Source organism: Myodes glareolus, chromosome 9, assembly GCF_982192425.1.
Source record: "Myodes glareolus chromosome 9, mMyoGla1.1, whole genome shotgun sequence".
Lineage (NCBI taxonomy): Eukaryota > Metazoa > Chordata > Mammalia > Rodentia > Cricetidae > Myodes > Myodes glareolus.
The window spans coordinates 205,920-218,302 of NC_142034.1; the positions used below are offsets into that span (position 1 = coordinate 205,920).

The 12,383-nt window shown below is 42.0% G+C and overlaps 1 protein-coding gene across 2 annotated transcripts in view; it reads right to left on the bottom strand.

Annotated features, from left to right (window-relative positions):
* Window positions 1-4,762, bottom strand: part of LOC146893708 (uncharacterized) — a 29,002-nt gene extending 24,240 nt beyond the window's left edge. For both annotated transcript variants that reach the window (XM_087909622.1, XM_087909621.1), the window contains exon 1: window positions 4,661-4,762. In XM_087909622.1, the coding sequence (XP_087765748.1) occupies window positions 4,661-4,663 (3 nt within the window). In that variant the 5' untranslated portion in view covers window positions 4,664-4,762. The remainder of the gene's footprint in view (window positions 1-4,660) is intronic.
* Window positions 4,763-12,383: the final 7,621 nt, after the last annotated feature.

Genomic DNA, 12,383 nt, shown 5'->3' on the forward strand with positions numbered 1-12,383 from the left:
ATTCACCAATCAGGACAGTACCCAAGTCCCTCCACCCTATAAAAGCAGCTGCCTCTGGGCTTTTGCTCTCTCTCGCTTCCTGCTCTCCCTTCAACCAAGAGGCTCAAATAAAGTGTGATCAGGGAAGAATCCTCAACTCGTGGTCGTTCTTGCTTGCTGGTCAAGCAGCGTGTCACAATTATGCTCCTTTAAATAAAAACTACAAGATTCTGCTGGGCAGTGGTGGCACACGCCTTTAATCCTAGCACTAGGGAAGCAGAGACAGGTGGATCTCTGTGAGTTTGAGGCCAGCCTGCTCTACAAGAGCTAGTTCCATGACAGGGTCCAAAGCCACAGAGAATCCCTGTCTCGAAAAACAAGCAAACAAAACAACAACAACAACAACAACAACAACAAAAACTACAAGACTCAAACCAAAATCAAACTGTAAGAAATCACTGACCACCACTCATCTAGACACTTCAGTTCTTTATCCTTTACCAATAATAGGAAATGGCTTGGGTGAAGACAGCTGTTCCATCAAAATTGTAGAGATTCACTTGAAACCTTCTCATGCCTTAACTTTGTAGAAAATAGTTTTGACTACTAAAAAAAATCTCATTATGTTATAATAAAGAAAAGGATGTCTGTTAGGATCACTTGGACACCATTTTGCTCCCCCTGATTGATGATTGCCTGGAAGTCTGCAATCAGAGTGAGGAAATGAAAACATTTTAAAACAAAATGCAAGATAACTGATTTTTAACGAATCATTGGACACCAAAAGCAACTTGTTTTACTCTAATTGCTTTATAAGTCACAAGCACTTTTGAAAACAAGTTTATTGCTATATTTTGTATATGTTTGTGCAAGAGTGAGAATGTCTTCCATGTGTATACAAGTAATACAAAAAAGAGGGGTTCAGATGCCCTGGATCTGAAAAGGTACAGTTATGAGTCTCACAACTTGAGTGTAGGTATCTGAACTCAGGTCACCTCCAAAATGAATATGTGCTGAGCCACCTGCCAACATCCATAATACCTTTTATCCAATAAACCAAAAGTCTCTCACAGATTAACAAGACCAACAAAACCTAAATAAATAAAGAGGTAAATAAATGATCCTTGGAAACATGATGCATCAAAATTAAGATGATGTGTCTCGTAAATTTACACCATAAATGAATATAGTACAATGACAATTCCCAACAATTTATAACACGAAAGCAGATTACAAAGCTACAGTCATACTGGAAGCACACAGAGTAATCAATGGGATTATGAAAAAATAGAAGACAGACTGACATAATATGACTTTTTTTCTGGGTGGTGGTGGTACTTATCTTTAATCCCAGCACTCAGTAGGCAGAGATAGGAGGATCTCTGTGAGGTTGAAACCAGCCTGGTCTACAGAGTAAGTTCCAGGACAGGCTCCAAAGTCACAGAGGAACTCTGTCTTGGGGGAAAAAATTACCACAAATTTGATCAATCAAGAATGTGTATGATATTTGGGAATGAATAGAGTATGGAGAGAAAAAGCCAAGAACAAAGGCAGGAAAATATAGTCAGCTATTAATCAAAAGACCAAAGGAAACTTAGGCAGGAAATGTGTGATCTTGACCAATGTTACCCAGCTACCTATGATTCTATGTGTATAGAAATTGAATAAATGAAGACTTCACAATTTTCACAAAATTACCTCAAAGTGACCCTTAAACTGCAGATACTGGAAATTCTTCCAGAGAGACCCCATGCTCGAGAGCCCTCTCTGCAAAAAGAGATGATCTACTGCTATGGTTCTGCAGACCCTTAGAACTCCTTGTGTTTTCAGGTAAACCCCAGCCCCACTAATGCCCAATCCCAAAAGAATATAGAATAATTTCTGCTTCCTGTCCCATGGATTAAAGCACAAGATATAGATTGTGCTTTATCTATATACTCTGCTCTATCTACCTGCCCAACACCATACATACCTAAGAAACCTCTGCAGCTCAGAAAATCCCTTTGCTCCCTGGAACTAAACATCACTGAATCACACCATTGTAGCTGGTGGTAGCAGAAAGTTAGAAACATTTTAATCATGCATTGCTAAATTAACATCACTGTAATTCTATCAGCTTTTAAACTATTTGAAACGTTTATAAGACAAACTTGAAAATAGACTGCAATATTCAGAACTTCTAGAAATCAGATTATCAGTTTTCAAATCTGTCTTCCCACTGCACACCAAAAGCATGACTCTGTTTGTACACTAGACAGTGATATTACAAGCATAATATCCAAATCCCAGCAGAAATGACAGCTCAACAGACCTTTTCTGAATACTCTACACCCACTAGGGCATAGCTTGTGGTCTTCCTCACAACTCATTACAACAAAAGTAGAGAAGAATCCTGGAAAGAACCTGCAAGTTACCTGCCACTATTATTCCTGATTGCTAAGACTTTCCAGAGTCCCTCATTGGCTAAGGATACCCTGCTGGGCCTCAGAATATTATTAGCTCCCCTAATGGGTGATCAGAGATTAACTGACTCAGACAACACAGTACTTCCTATTCTGCCTTTCCAGCCAAGTAGACAGGGCCATAGTCCAGAAAGTTTGTGTTTTAGTACACATTCATTCACTTTCCTAGAGCATACCCTGTTCCTCATCCAAAGCACAGGGTCCTTTGCTTGCATATTCCATTACACATTCAATGTGCAGTACAGCCAACCCATCGCCTCATACCTGGGAAATCCTGCAGCCAAACACGGAGCACATTGACAACTGTTGTTAAAGAAAAATTGGCCATGAATTAGAAGATAATACGGGGTCATGGTAAGGCTTGGGGAAAGGAAAGAGAATGTGGATATGATATAGTTATAATCTCAAAAAAGTATTGTGAAAAGTTGAAGCCGGATTTATGGCCATGTGCTTCAGAAACAAGGGATTTATATTAGAGAACATCAAGAATTTCTCAAACCTTTTATCTGAGTGTATATTTAAAACCAGTAAAATAACAGTCCTGTTAGGCAGGGCCACATTTTACTCAGATCTATTTTGGCTGAACTACTATAACTACAGCAATTTGGTTTCATGATAAGTTCGGTTCTTTATCCAGATTCTTGATTGCGTGGTCTGTGGACATCAAGAAATGACCATCAGGACATTTATGGAGGACTTAAAATTGATTACCTAGTTCCGCATTGCTAATCTCAACTACTCTTGAAGTAGGAATGTTCTCAACCACTGTCCTATCTCTCCCTTTCTGCACTGTAATCTACCAGCTTCACGCTTGACCTATGTACTCACCCTCTTCATCTATAATCATACACTGAAAGTCAGAGAGACTGGAGGTCACTCATTAGCTGGTTTATTTTTCCTTCCCACTGACCAGTCAAGGTCCAGTCCTGAAGAAGTTGACAGACTATCTACCCAGCACTGGGCAGCAGAGGCAGGATTAGGTTTTCAAAGCCATTCTCAATTACATAGTGTGAGGCAACAATATTACAAGCTCATATTCTCACATGCCAGGATGGCAGAGCCTCCCCTACTCTGTAGCCCATGGTCTTAAACTTCAGTCTATGATCTAGCTATTGTCCAGTGTGTTTACTCCCTCCAGTGTGCACAGTACATCCTTCCTACTTTTCTGGTCTGAAGGGAGAAGCCATGCTCCACATGCAAATCCTTTTATTGTTACTGCAATGGACAGTCCCACTGCATGACTGAAACTGGTAATTTTAGAGCTCTGTGGTGCAGCATGCTTGTAATCCAAAAATTTATGGTTAGCCAAGAGGATAGCAAGGGTAATGCCCTGTGGGGCTGCAGACAGGATTCAAGTCCACCTCAATCAGCACAGGGGACACTGAGTCACAACTGCTTTACTAAGAGCTGAAAAATGCAGCTGTTCTAGAATTATTATACTCTCCTGGCACACAAGGTTGTGACCACATAACGGCCCTTCAGCAGCAGGTCAGAGGCCTTTGATGGGGAAGTGGGTCTTCTGGCTGGTTTGTCTCATGTGTTATAGGAATGTACCTTAATGGCTGATTAATCCTGGTGAACAAACATTTCCATCTCATCATACTAATCTCTAACAGGCATGGTATGCATGCTACTCATCTTTGGATATTTGGGGTGCAGCCCTCCCTCACTTAAATTCTACTTTGTGTGACTTAATGTCTCCTAAGAACCGGTAAATCCTCATACCATTAATACTATTATCAACTATACTCTTCTACATCACAGTTTAGTAGCAGAGCGCTACTCAACACAGGAAAAACTGTTTACAAGCCATACAAAATTAACTACAGACGGATCCCAAACCTAAATGTTAAAAGTGCAGAACTTCTGAAAACCCAGGAGAGACCAGGAGTCTCCGCATTTGGCGAATGTGCCACATGCGGCGATAGAAGCAGGAGAGACACCACCATCTGCGGCTCCCGACGCTCTGCTCTGTGCAGACACAGCCCGGGCAGTGAAGTGATTCAGAGGCTGCCAGCAGAGAGCTGCAAGTTTAGGACTACTGAGACAGGAAGACGCTAAACTCTGTGTCTGTCCACTGGCTCCCACCCAGCCAGTGTAGGACCCACCACACCAGCCGCGAGTCTCAGCGGGCCGCTCCACCTAGTTTGGGGACAATGGCCCCTCGCTCGCCAAGCCCAACCACTCCTTCCCTCTGTGGAGAGCAACCCCTCACTCACCATGGTGCAGCTTCCGAGCTTACACGATCTCTGCCCACAAGAGAGCCCGAGACTCGGCGCGTGACAGAGTTGAGCTGGAAGGGAAGTCTGCCTCGCGGAAGAACCCTCCCATCTGACTGGCGGGTCTGCTGGAAGCTCTGATTGGCTGGTGAGGTCTGAGTGACGGGACCAGGTGAGCAGAAGGATCTCAGCACCATGGTCCAGCGCTGGCTTCTAAAGACAGACCTGTCCCAGATTGCCTGGAGATTTATGCCAAATTCAACAGCAAGTCTCTTGCTAATGTAAATCAATGGGTTCGGTTTTAATACGAAGTATACAAATTCAGAAAATTAACTAAAATTAAACTAAAGAACTGGCATTAAAAAAAAGAAATGAACTGGTTGGTGGAGGCACAAGGTTATAACTGCAAAACTCCACAAAGCAGGCAGGCAGGTCTCTGTGTGTTCAAGGCCAGACAGCCAGAAATGATACACAGAGAAACCCTATCTCGAGAAAAAAAAAATCAAAAAAAAAATTGAGAAGCTGCTTTCAAGCTTCTACTGCTGGGTTTTTATTTATCTGACATATATGGGTCAGGTGGGGAAGGGATTTCTAAAAGAAATAGTCTGTGGCCTGAAGAGTCTGCAGGATCTGAGATGAATTCCAATGGCTGCCAGCAGATGTGAACTGGGGTGTGGCTTCAGATCACTGACTGAGTGTAGCTAGCATTGACCTTGCCAATAGGCCCCAGTCGCCCGTTAAAGTCAGGGCCTGAAGTTCCTCAAAAGGGACTGAATGAAGACCCAAGACCCTTGCTTATCTAAATGCCTGACTTTGGGGAAAGAACTTATGGGAAGCAGGCGGCACTTGAAACTAAGGTTACTTGTCTTATTCTTTTTTAAATTCTTTATTTTTTAAAAAGAAAAACAAACTATCTTTTTTTCATTATACATACCCAATCCAAGTTCTCCCTCCCTCCCCTCCTCTTATTGCCTCCACTTACCGGCCCCAACACGACACCCGCCATCGAGTCTTCAGAGAGGGTAAGGCACCTTGCTTTGGGGAACATCTAAAGCCTTCCCTACTATATCTAGGCTGAGCAAGGTATTCATCCAAAGAGAATAGGATCCCAGAAAGCCAGTACGAGCAGCAACTGGTTTGATTCTATGATTGTTCCTCCCTAGTCTTACTCTTACTGTAGGGAACTGTTCCCTTCAGAATGCTCCCTCTCAAAACGGAAGGTCACGACTTCTTACTCTTTTCCCATGATAACTTTGTACCTACCATTCTGATGGATCTGGATCGTTCTGTACTGATTCCTATCCCTAACTGAACTCTTCCACTGTAAATAAATAAAGTAAGCAAGTATGTGAACAGATGAATCAACGAACGGACAAACAAATAAATAAAAAGTTCACAGTTGTTTATTGACTTTTGATTTCATAATGAAAACATTTTCAAATATTTATTTATTATGTATACAATATTCTGTCTGTGTGTATGCCTGCTGGCCAGAAGAGGGTACCAGACCCCATTACAGATGGTTGTGAGTCACCATGTGGTTGTTAGGAATTGAACTTAGGACTTTTGGAAGAGCAGACAATGCTCTTAACCTCTGAGCCATCTCTCCAGCCCCCATAATGAAAACTTTTGACATGTGACCTAGAAAGTGTCTGGAGCATAACTTTATACTCAACACCCCCCCCCCACTCTAGCTCTCTCCTTCTCTCTCTCTCTCTCTCTCTTTCTGTTTCTCTCTCTCTTTCTCTTTCTCTCTCTCTCTCTCTCTCTCTCTCTCTCACACACACACACACACACACACACGGAAACGCTTGGATAAATTTTAAAATTAAACTAAATACACAAAAAAAGGAAGCAAAACGCCTTTACTATCATCATCCTGTCACTCGGGAGGCAGAGTGAACTCTGTGAACTCTGAAAGTCATGTTTTCCAGGCAGGGCTATGGAAAGAGATGCCCCACGTCAATATACAAACAAACTAAGAAACATGGGAGGACTGTGCTGGCTGGTGGGGGGAGGTGTACATGACTTACAGAGGAGGGGTTTCATGGGATTAAATAAGAAAGTCTCATCCTTCACAGGCTGCACAGGCAACCTTCTTTGGTCTTAACAAGGTTCAGACAGCCATCAGACACAGTGAGGTAGAAAATGAGGCACCTCCTGGAGATTCTCAATGGAGGCCTACCTAGCCCCTTGTTGTAAAGCAGAGAAGGGGAGGAATGGCACCTATGTGGTGAGCACAGATGAGTTGAGATGCCCACAGTGGTATTTGCATGTTTGTTCCTGTCTTGGGTAGTGCCATGTCAGTCAGTCAAGCTGATGTCCACCTCCAGAGAAGAGGAGTGATCCTGCTGAGCGGTATGTTGGTGGCACATTCCTTTAATATCAGCACTTGAGAGTTCCAGAGCCAGTTCCAAGGCTACAGCACAGAGGGTGGTTTCCTGTACTCACCACCAGGCAGAGATTTAGATTCGTGTGCTTCTAAGACCTACCCCAATTTAATAGTGCCATTGCCCTATCATAAAGGATGGTAGGGCACATATATGCATGCTTGATATCACACACATACATTGCCTGTGTGTCTGCCTGCCCACCTGCCTCTGTGAACCCTGGGAGAATGCCTGGTACCTTCAGAAGACAGAAGATCGGGGAGAGGGGTTCTGCTGAAATTAGTGTTATGGATGGCTGCCAGATCTTTTTTGGTTGCTGTGAGGATGGTGGGACAAGAACTCATCAAAGACAGAGACATGCCAGATAGGAGTTTTCGGTAGTAAACTGAACTGAGCCAGGCCATGGTGGTGCAGGCCTTTACTTCCAGCACTCAGGAGGCAGAGGCTGGTGAATCCCTGTGAGTTTGAGGCTAGCCTGGTCTACAAGAGCTAGTTCCAGGACAGCTAGGACTGTTACACAGGGAAAACCTGTCTCAGAAAAAAAAAAGAAAGAAAAGGAAAAAAGAAAGAAAAAGAAAAGAAAAGAAAGAAAACTGAACTGAGTAGAAACTGGCTCTTTCGTTTTAGTGTTTTCAGAGTTATGTCTGAGGAACCTTCTACATAAATGAAAGAAAACCAAATCCTTTCAAACGTCCAGATGTCCTCTGAGGGGGATGAATGGATGATGGAAAAGAAAAGAAGATAAGAGGGTTTTAGTTGTTCCAAAATCCTCAAGGACTAAATTTCCCCTCATATGGTGTACTTGAGGATAGCAAGAGTTCCTGGTGCATTGTGTCAAGTTTTTCTCACAGGGTTGATTGGTATCAACTGTAAGATTTTTATCTTTTATGGTCATTTGAGATTCTAGCTTTTTTTTTAAATTGATAGATGGACACATGTTCCCTCTAGTTCTATTAGCTGTTCAGCTTTGACCATGAAAGCAGGTTGGATTTCATCAAAGAATTTCTCAGCATTTTATATTTTACCTTTGATTGCTATTAAGTGCCATCTAGTTGGTTCGTGGTGTTTCACAAGCACTTTTCTAATTCTTTTGTTTTTTTGTGTTTTGTTTTGCTTTTTGAGGCAGGGTTTCTCTATGTAACAGCCTTGGAACTTGCTTCGTAGATGAGGCAGGCCTTGAACTCACTGATATCCTCCTGCCTCTGCCCTAATTCTTTTTGTTGTTGGTGGTGGTGGTAAGTGTGTTTTTGTTTTTGGAGGCAGAGTTTCTCTTTAGCTTTGGAGCCTGTCCTGGAACTAGTTCTTGTAGACCATATTTGACTCGAACTCACAGAGATCTGCCTGCCTATGCCTCCCAAGTGCTGGGATTAAAGGCTTGGGCCACTACTTCCTGGCTCAATTTTTTTCCTAATTCTTGAATGGGGTACCTACCAAAGGCATTTCTTCCTACTTGGTTTGTGTTTGATTGCTGTTTTGAGTTTTTAGATCACCTGTTCTATGGGTCCTGGCCTCCACACCTGTTCCCTGAGGGGACCTGGTAGGAGTGAGACTCACTGACTTCACAGACTAGTTTAAGACTTAGCAAGACCTCTTGCTAAGGTCTTGAACTCCTGGTTGACCCATTAAAGGGTGAGGCTACAACTTGACTGGTCTGCTTAAATATGCATTTTTTGTTTTTGTTTTGTTTTTTTTGAGTCAGGGTTTCTCTGTGCAACAGTCCTACTGGTATTAGCTCTTGTAGACCAGGCTGGCCCCAGAGATCTACCTGTTTCTGCTTCCCAAGTGCTGGGATTAAAGGCATGCACCACCACTGCCCAGCCTAGACAGGTGTATTTGCTGCCTTTCAGCTACACATTACCTTCCTGTTGAAGTTGGGAAATTGCTGATTTGAATTCAGTCATTTTCAGGTTTCTTAGAAAAAAACCAAAAGAAAACAAAACAAAAAATTTATTGGTATTATTTCACATTTTAACTTGATTTTTTTTAGTACAAGATCTGTCTTTTTATTTGTGCTTCAGCCAAACTATTTTAATACCTGGCCCAGGACTCCAGGACTTCTTTCTGAACACTTTGCTGCAACTACAATTTAAAGAAGAAAAACTGAAATTAAAATAATTGACCATGGGATTAACAAAGAAAAAAAGAAAAAAGTTGCTCTTTCTTTCTTTCTTTCTTTCTTTCTTCTTTTTTTGGTTTTTCAAGTCAGGGTTCCTCTCCTGAAACTAGCTCTTATACACCAGCCTGGCCTTGAACTCACAGAGATCCACTACTCTCTGTCTTCTCGGTGCTGGGATTAAAGGTGTACGCTGCCACTGCCCGGCTCTTTGTATAATTTTCTTTAATTTTTCAAGACAGGGTTTCTCTCTGTAGTTCTTGCTGTCCTGGAATTTGACTTGTAGACCAGGCTGGCCTTGAACTCACAGAGATCTGCCTGCCTCTGCCTCCCAAGTGCTGGGATTTAAGTTGTGCACCAACACTGCCTGGCTCTTTCTTTTTTTCTTTCTTACTTTCTTTTTTAATTTTTTTTGAGGCACAGTTTCTCTTTGTAATAGCCCTAGTTGTTCTGGAACTCACTTTATAAACCAGGCTGTCTTCTTGGTGAAGAACATTCTGGGTTTTTTTTTTCTTATTTTCTATCTGTAAATCGACATTTCTTCTCTTTCTCTCTTTTGCTTGATTTATGGTTTTTTGTTTGTTTGGTTTTTTGTTTTGTTTTTCAAGGCAGGGTTTCTCTGTTGCTTTGGAACCTGTTCTTGGAACTAGCTCTTGTAGACCAGGCTGGCCTCGAACTCCCTGATATCCACCTGCCTCTGCCAGATATGGAGCTATTCCCCTTGAATGCTTTCATCTTGATCTTATGGACTCCATGCTCTCAGTACTGCATCAAAATCTTGAGTGTGCGAGCCCATTTTCAACCACTTCAAAGAGCTGTAGAATATGGCATTTAATTAACTTAGGGTTCTGTCAAAGTGAGACATGATTGCTCCCGGCAGCACCAATCTATTCCAGAGAGAATTTTGAGCACCAAAGACACTCCACTTGGAGCTTGTTTTCTTCTTGGCAAAATTGATCTTTGGGCAAGGAGCTGCCCATGTCTCTACCATTGACAATGTACATGGTATCCAGAAATAGATAAGCAGGACACAAGGAAAAAGACTCAAATCTTGCAAAGACAGGGTAAGACAGTTTTGAAAAATTGCCTGCCTCTGAAAATGGTCTATCAGTTATGCTAGACCTTAGCCAAAGACTGTTGCTTCAATAGTGCAAATGAGACTTTGGGTGATTGCCCAGGTAGCTGGTTGTCTCTGTTAGTTGCTGTACATTTTTGGAAGTTGCTTGATTGCACTTGCTGCCTATTCAAGTAATATTATTTCCCTTCTCGAATCTTCAATGAGGTTGAAGACTAGATAATTGTAGTTACTTTCCTCTCATGACCTGGCCAAGACTTAAACTCATTAGGATAGAATAATTATTGAAACATTTATCACAGGTTTCTTGCTTGATATATTTGTTCTTATTGTATATAATTTTGTATTATTAGAACTTAGAACTCTCTTATTTAAACAAAAGAGGGAAGTTCTGTAGGAATTCCTACAGCCCGTAGCTTTTAAGTTACCCGCCCACTTGGGTGTGGCCTCTTATACTATTTATGCCGACGTGAAGTGCACGTCCGGCCTCTTTTCCAGGTGCTGGATTTGGTTGCTGTTCTCCATTCCAACAGAGGATTGTGACTTCTGAGTCTATCCCTAAATAAATAACCATCTATTATTCTCTCTCTCTCTCTCTCTCTCTCTTGGTTTTTCAAGACAGGGTTTCTCTGTGGCTTTGAAGCCTGTGCTGGAACTAGCTCTTGTAGACCAGGCTGGCCTCAAACTCACAGAGATCCACCTGCCTCTGCCTCCCAAGTGCTGGGGTTAAAGGCATGCGCCACCACCACCCAGCCCGTCTATTATTTTCAATTCTGAGCTTGTGTGGGATTTCTTTTTTTTTAATATTTATTTATTTATTATGTATACAATATTCTGTCTGTGTGTATGCCTGCAGGCCAGAAGAGGGCACCAGACCCCATTACAGATGGTTGTGAGCCACCATGTGGTTGCTGGGAATTGAACTCAGGACCTTTGGAAGAGCAGGCAATGCTCTTAACCTCTGAGCCATCTCTCCAGCCCCTAGTGTGGGATTTCTTTTAAGCATCCTTCTTCAAAGAAGTTTGTCAGATTCCCTGGATCTGGAGTTGCAGGAACATATGAGCCATCCAACATGAGTATTAGGATCTGCACACAGGTCATCCCAAAGAAGAGGACGTGTTAAGCCACCCATCTAGCCCCAAAGTATATTTTAGGCAATAAACTAAGTTTTCACATATACAGAAAACAATAAAAAACTAAATAAATGGTTAGTCCCTTGATGATCCTGTTAACATGATGAGTTACTATTAAGAAGTTGGACATGTTCAGTTTGCAGCATAAATTCAACATACCAAAAGAAAACTTCTAAATATTTATAAAAGAAAAGCTGTTTCTAAAGTTATATGGAAAGCAGAAAAGATAAGAATGCTCATAGGCTTATGATTAGGGATCAACACGACACATTTAGCCTGTGAGATATTTGAATCTTGCAGAGAGTTTGCCTGTTGGTGAATGGGTTCACCTTCCCACTGGGCTGAGCTAACCTTGAGCAAAAAGAAACCACGTGGTTTGCTCTCATTTGACTGGTGACCTCATCACAAAGGCAGCAGCCATTTGAATTAGCTATCTTCTTTAGTAATGGTTTTGTTAAAAAGAATCAATGCCCAGTGACTTCTTGGTTACTGTGGCATAAAACAAAAAGGAAACATCCATAAACTTCCTGCTTCCACTGAGCCCTGAGTGGATTACCCTATTTATACTAAAGAAATGAAACCAGACTTCTCTGGTTTTTGTTAGTTTTGGTGTTTTGTTTTGTTTTTGAGACATTGCTTTTCCTGATATAATTAATGGCTTCATAAGGAAGTGAAGAATTTTCATGTGCCTCCAAAACTAGCAACACATCAAAGGAATCTGGCACTTTTAAAATCAGAGTTCCCTCTCTAATACCGGGAATATGCTTGGCAGAGCTGGCAACGATCTGGGGCCAGGGCCTTTGGGATGGGATTGCTTCAACTCCTGAGAATCCAACACTTTCCACACAAAGGTCTGTGGTTATAAGTTCCAAGGTCACTGTGGACTCTGTGTTCTTAAGTTATCTGTGTTCCCCCTTGTGCAACATTATCTGAGTGACTTCCTCCTGAATTTGCATACTTCCTTTTAAAACTGAGCCCACTGGTTCACATTAACAAGAGACTGGTTGTTGAA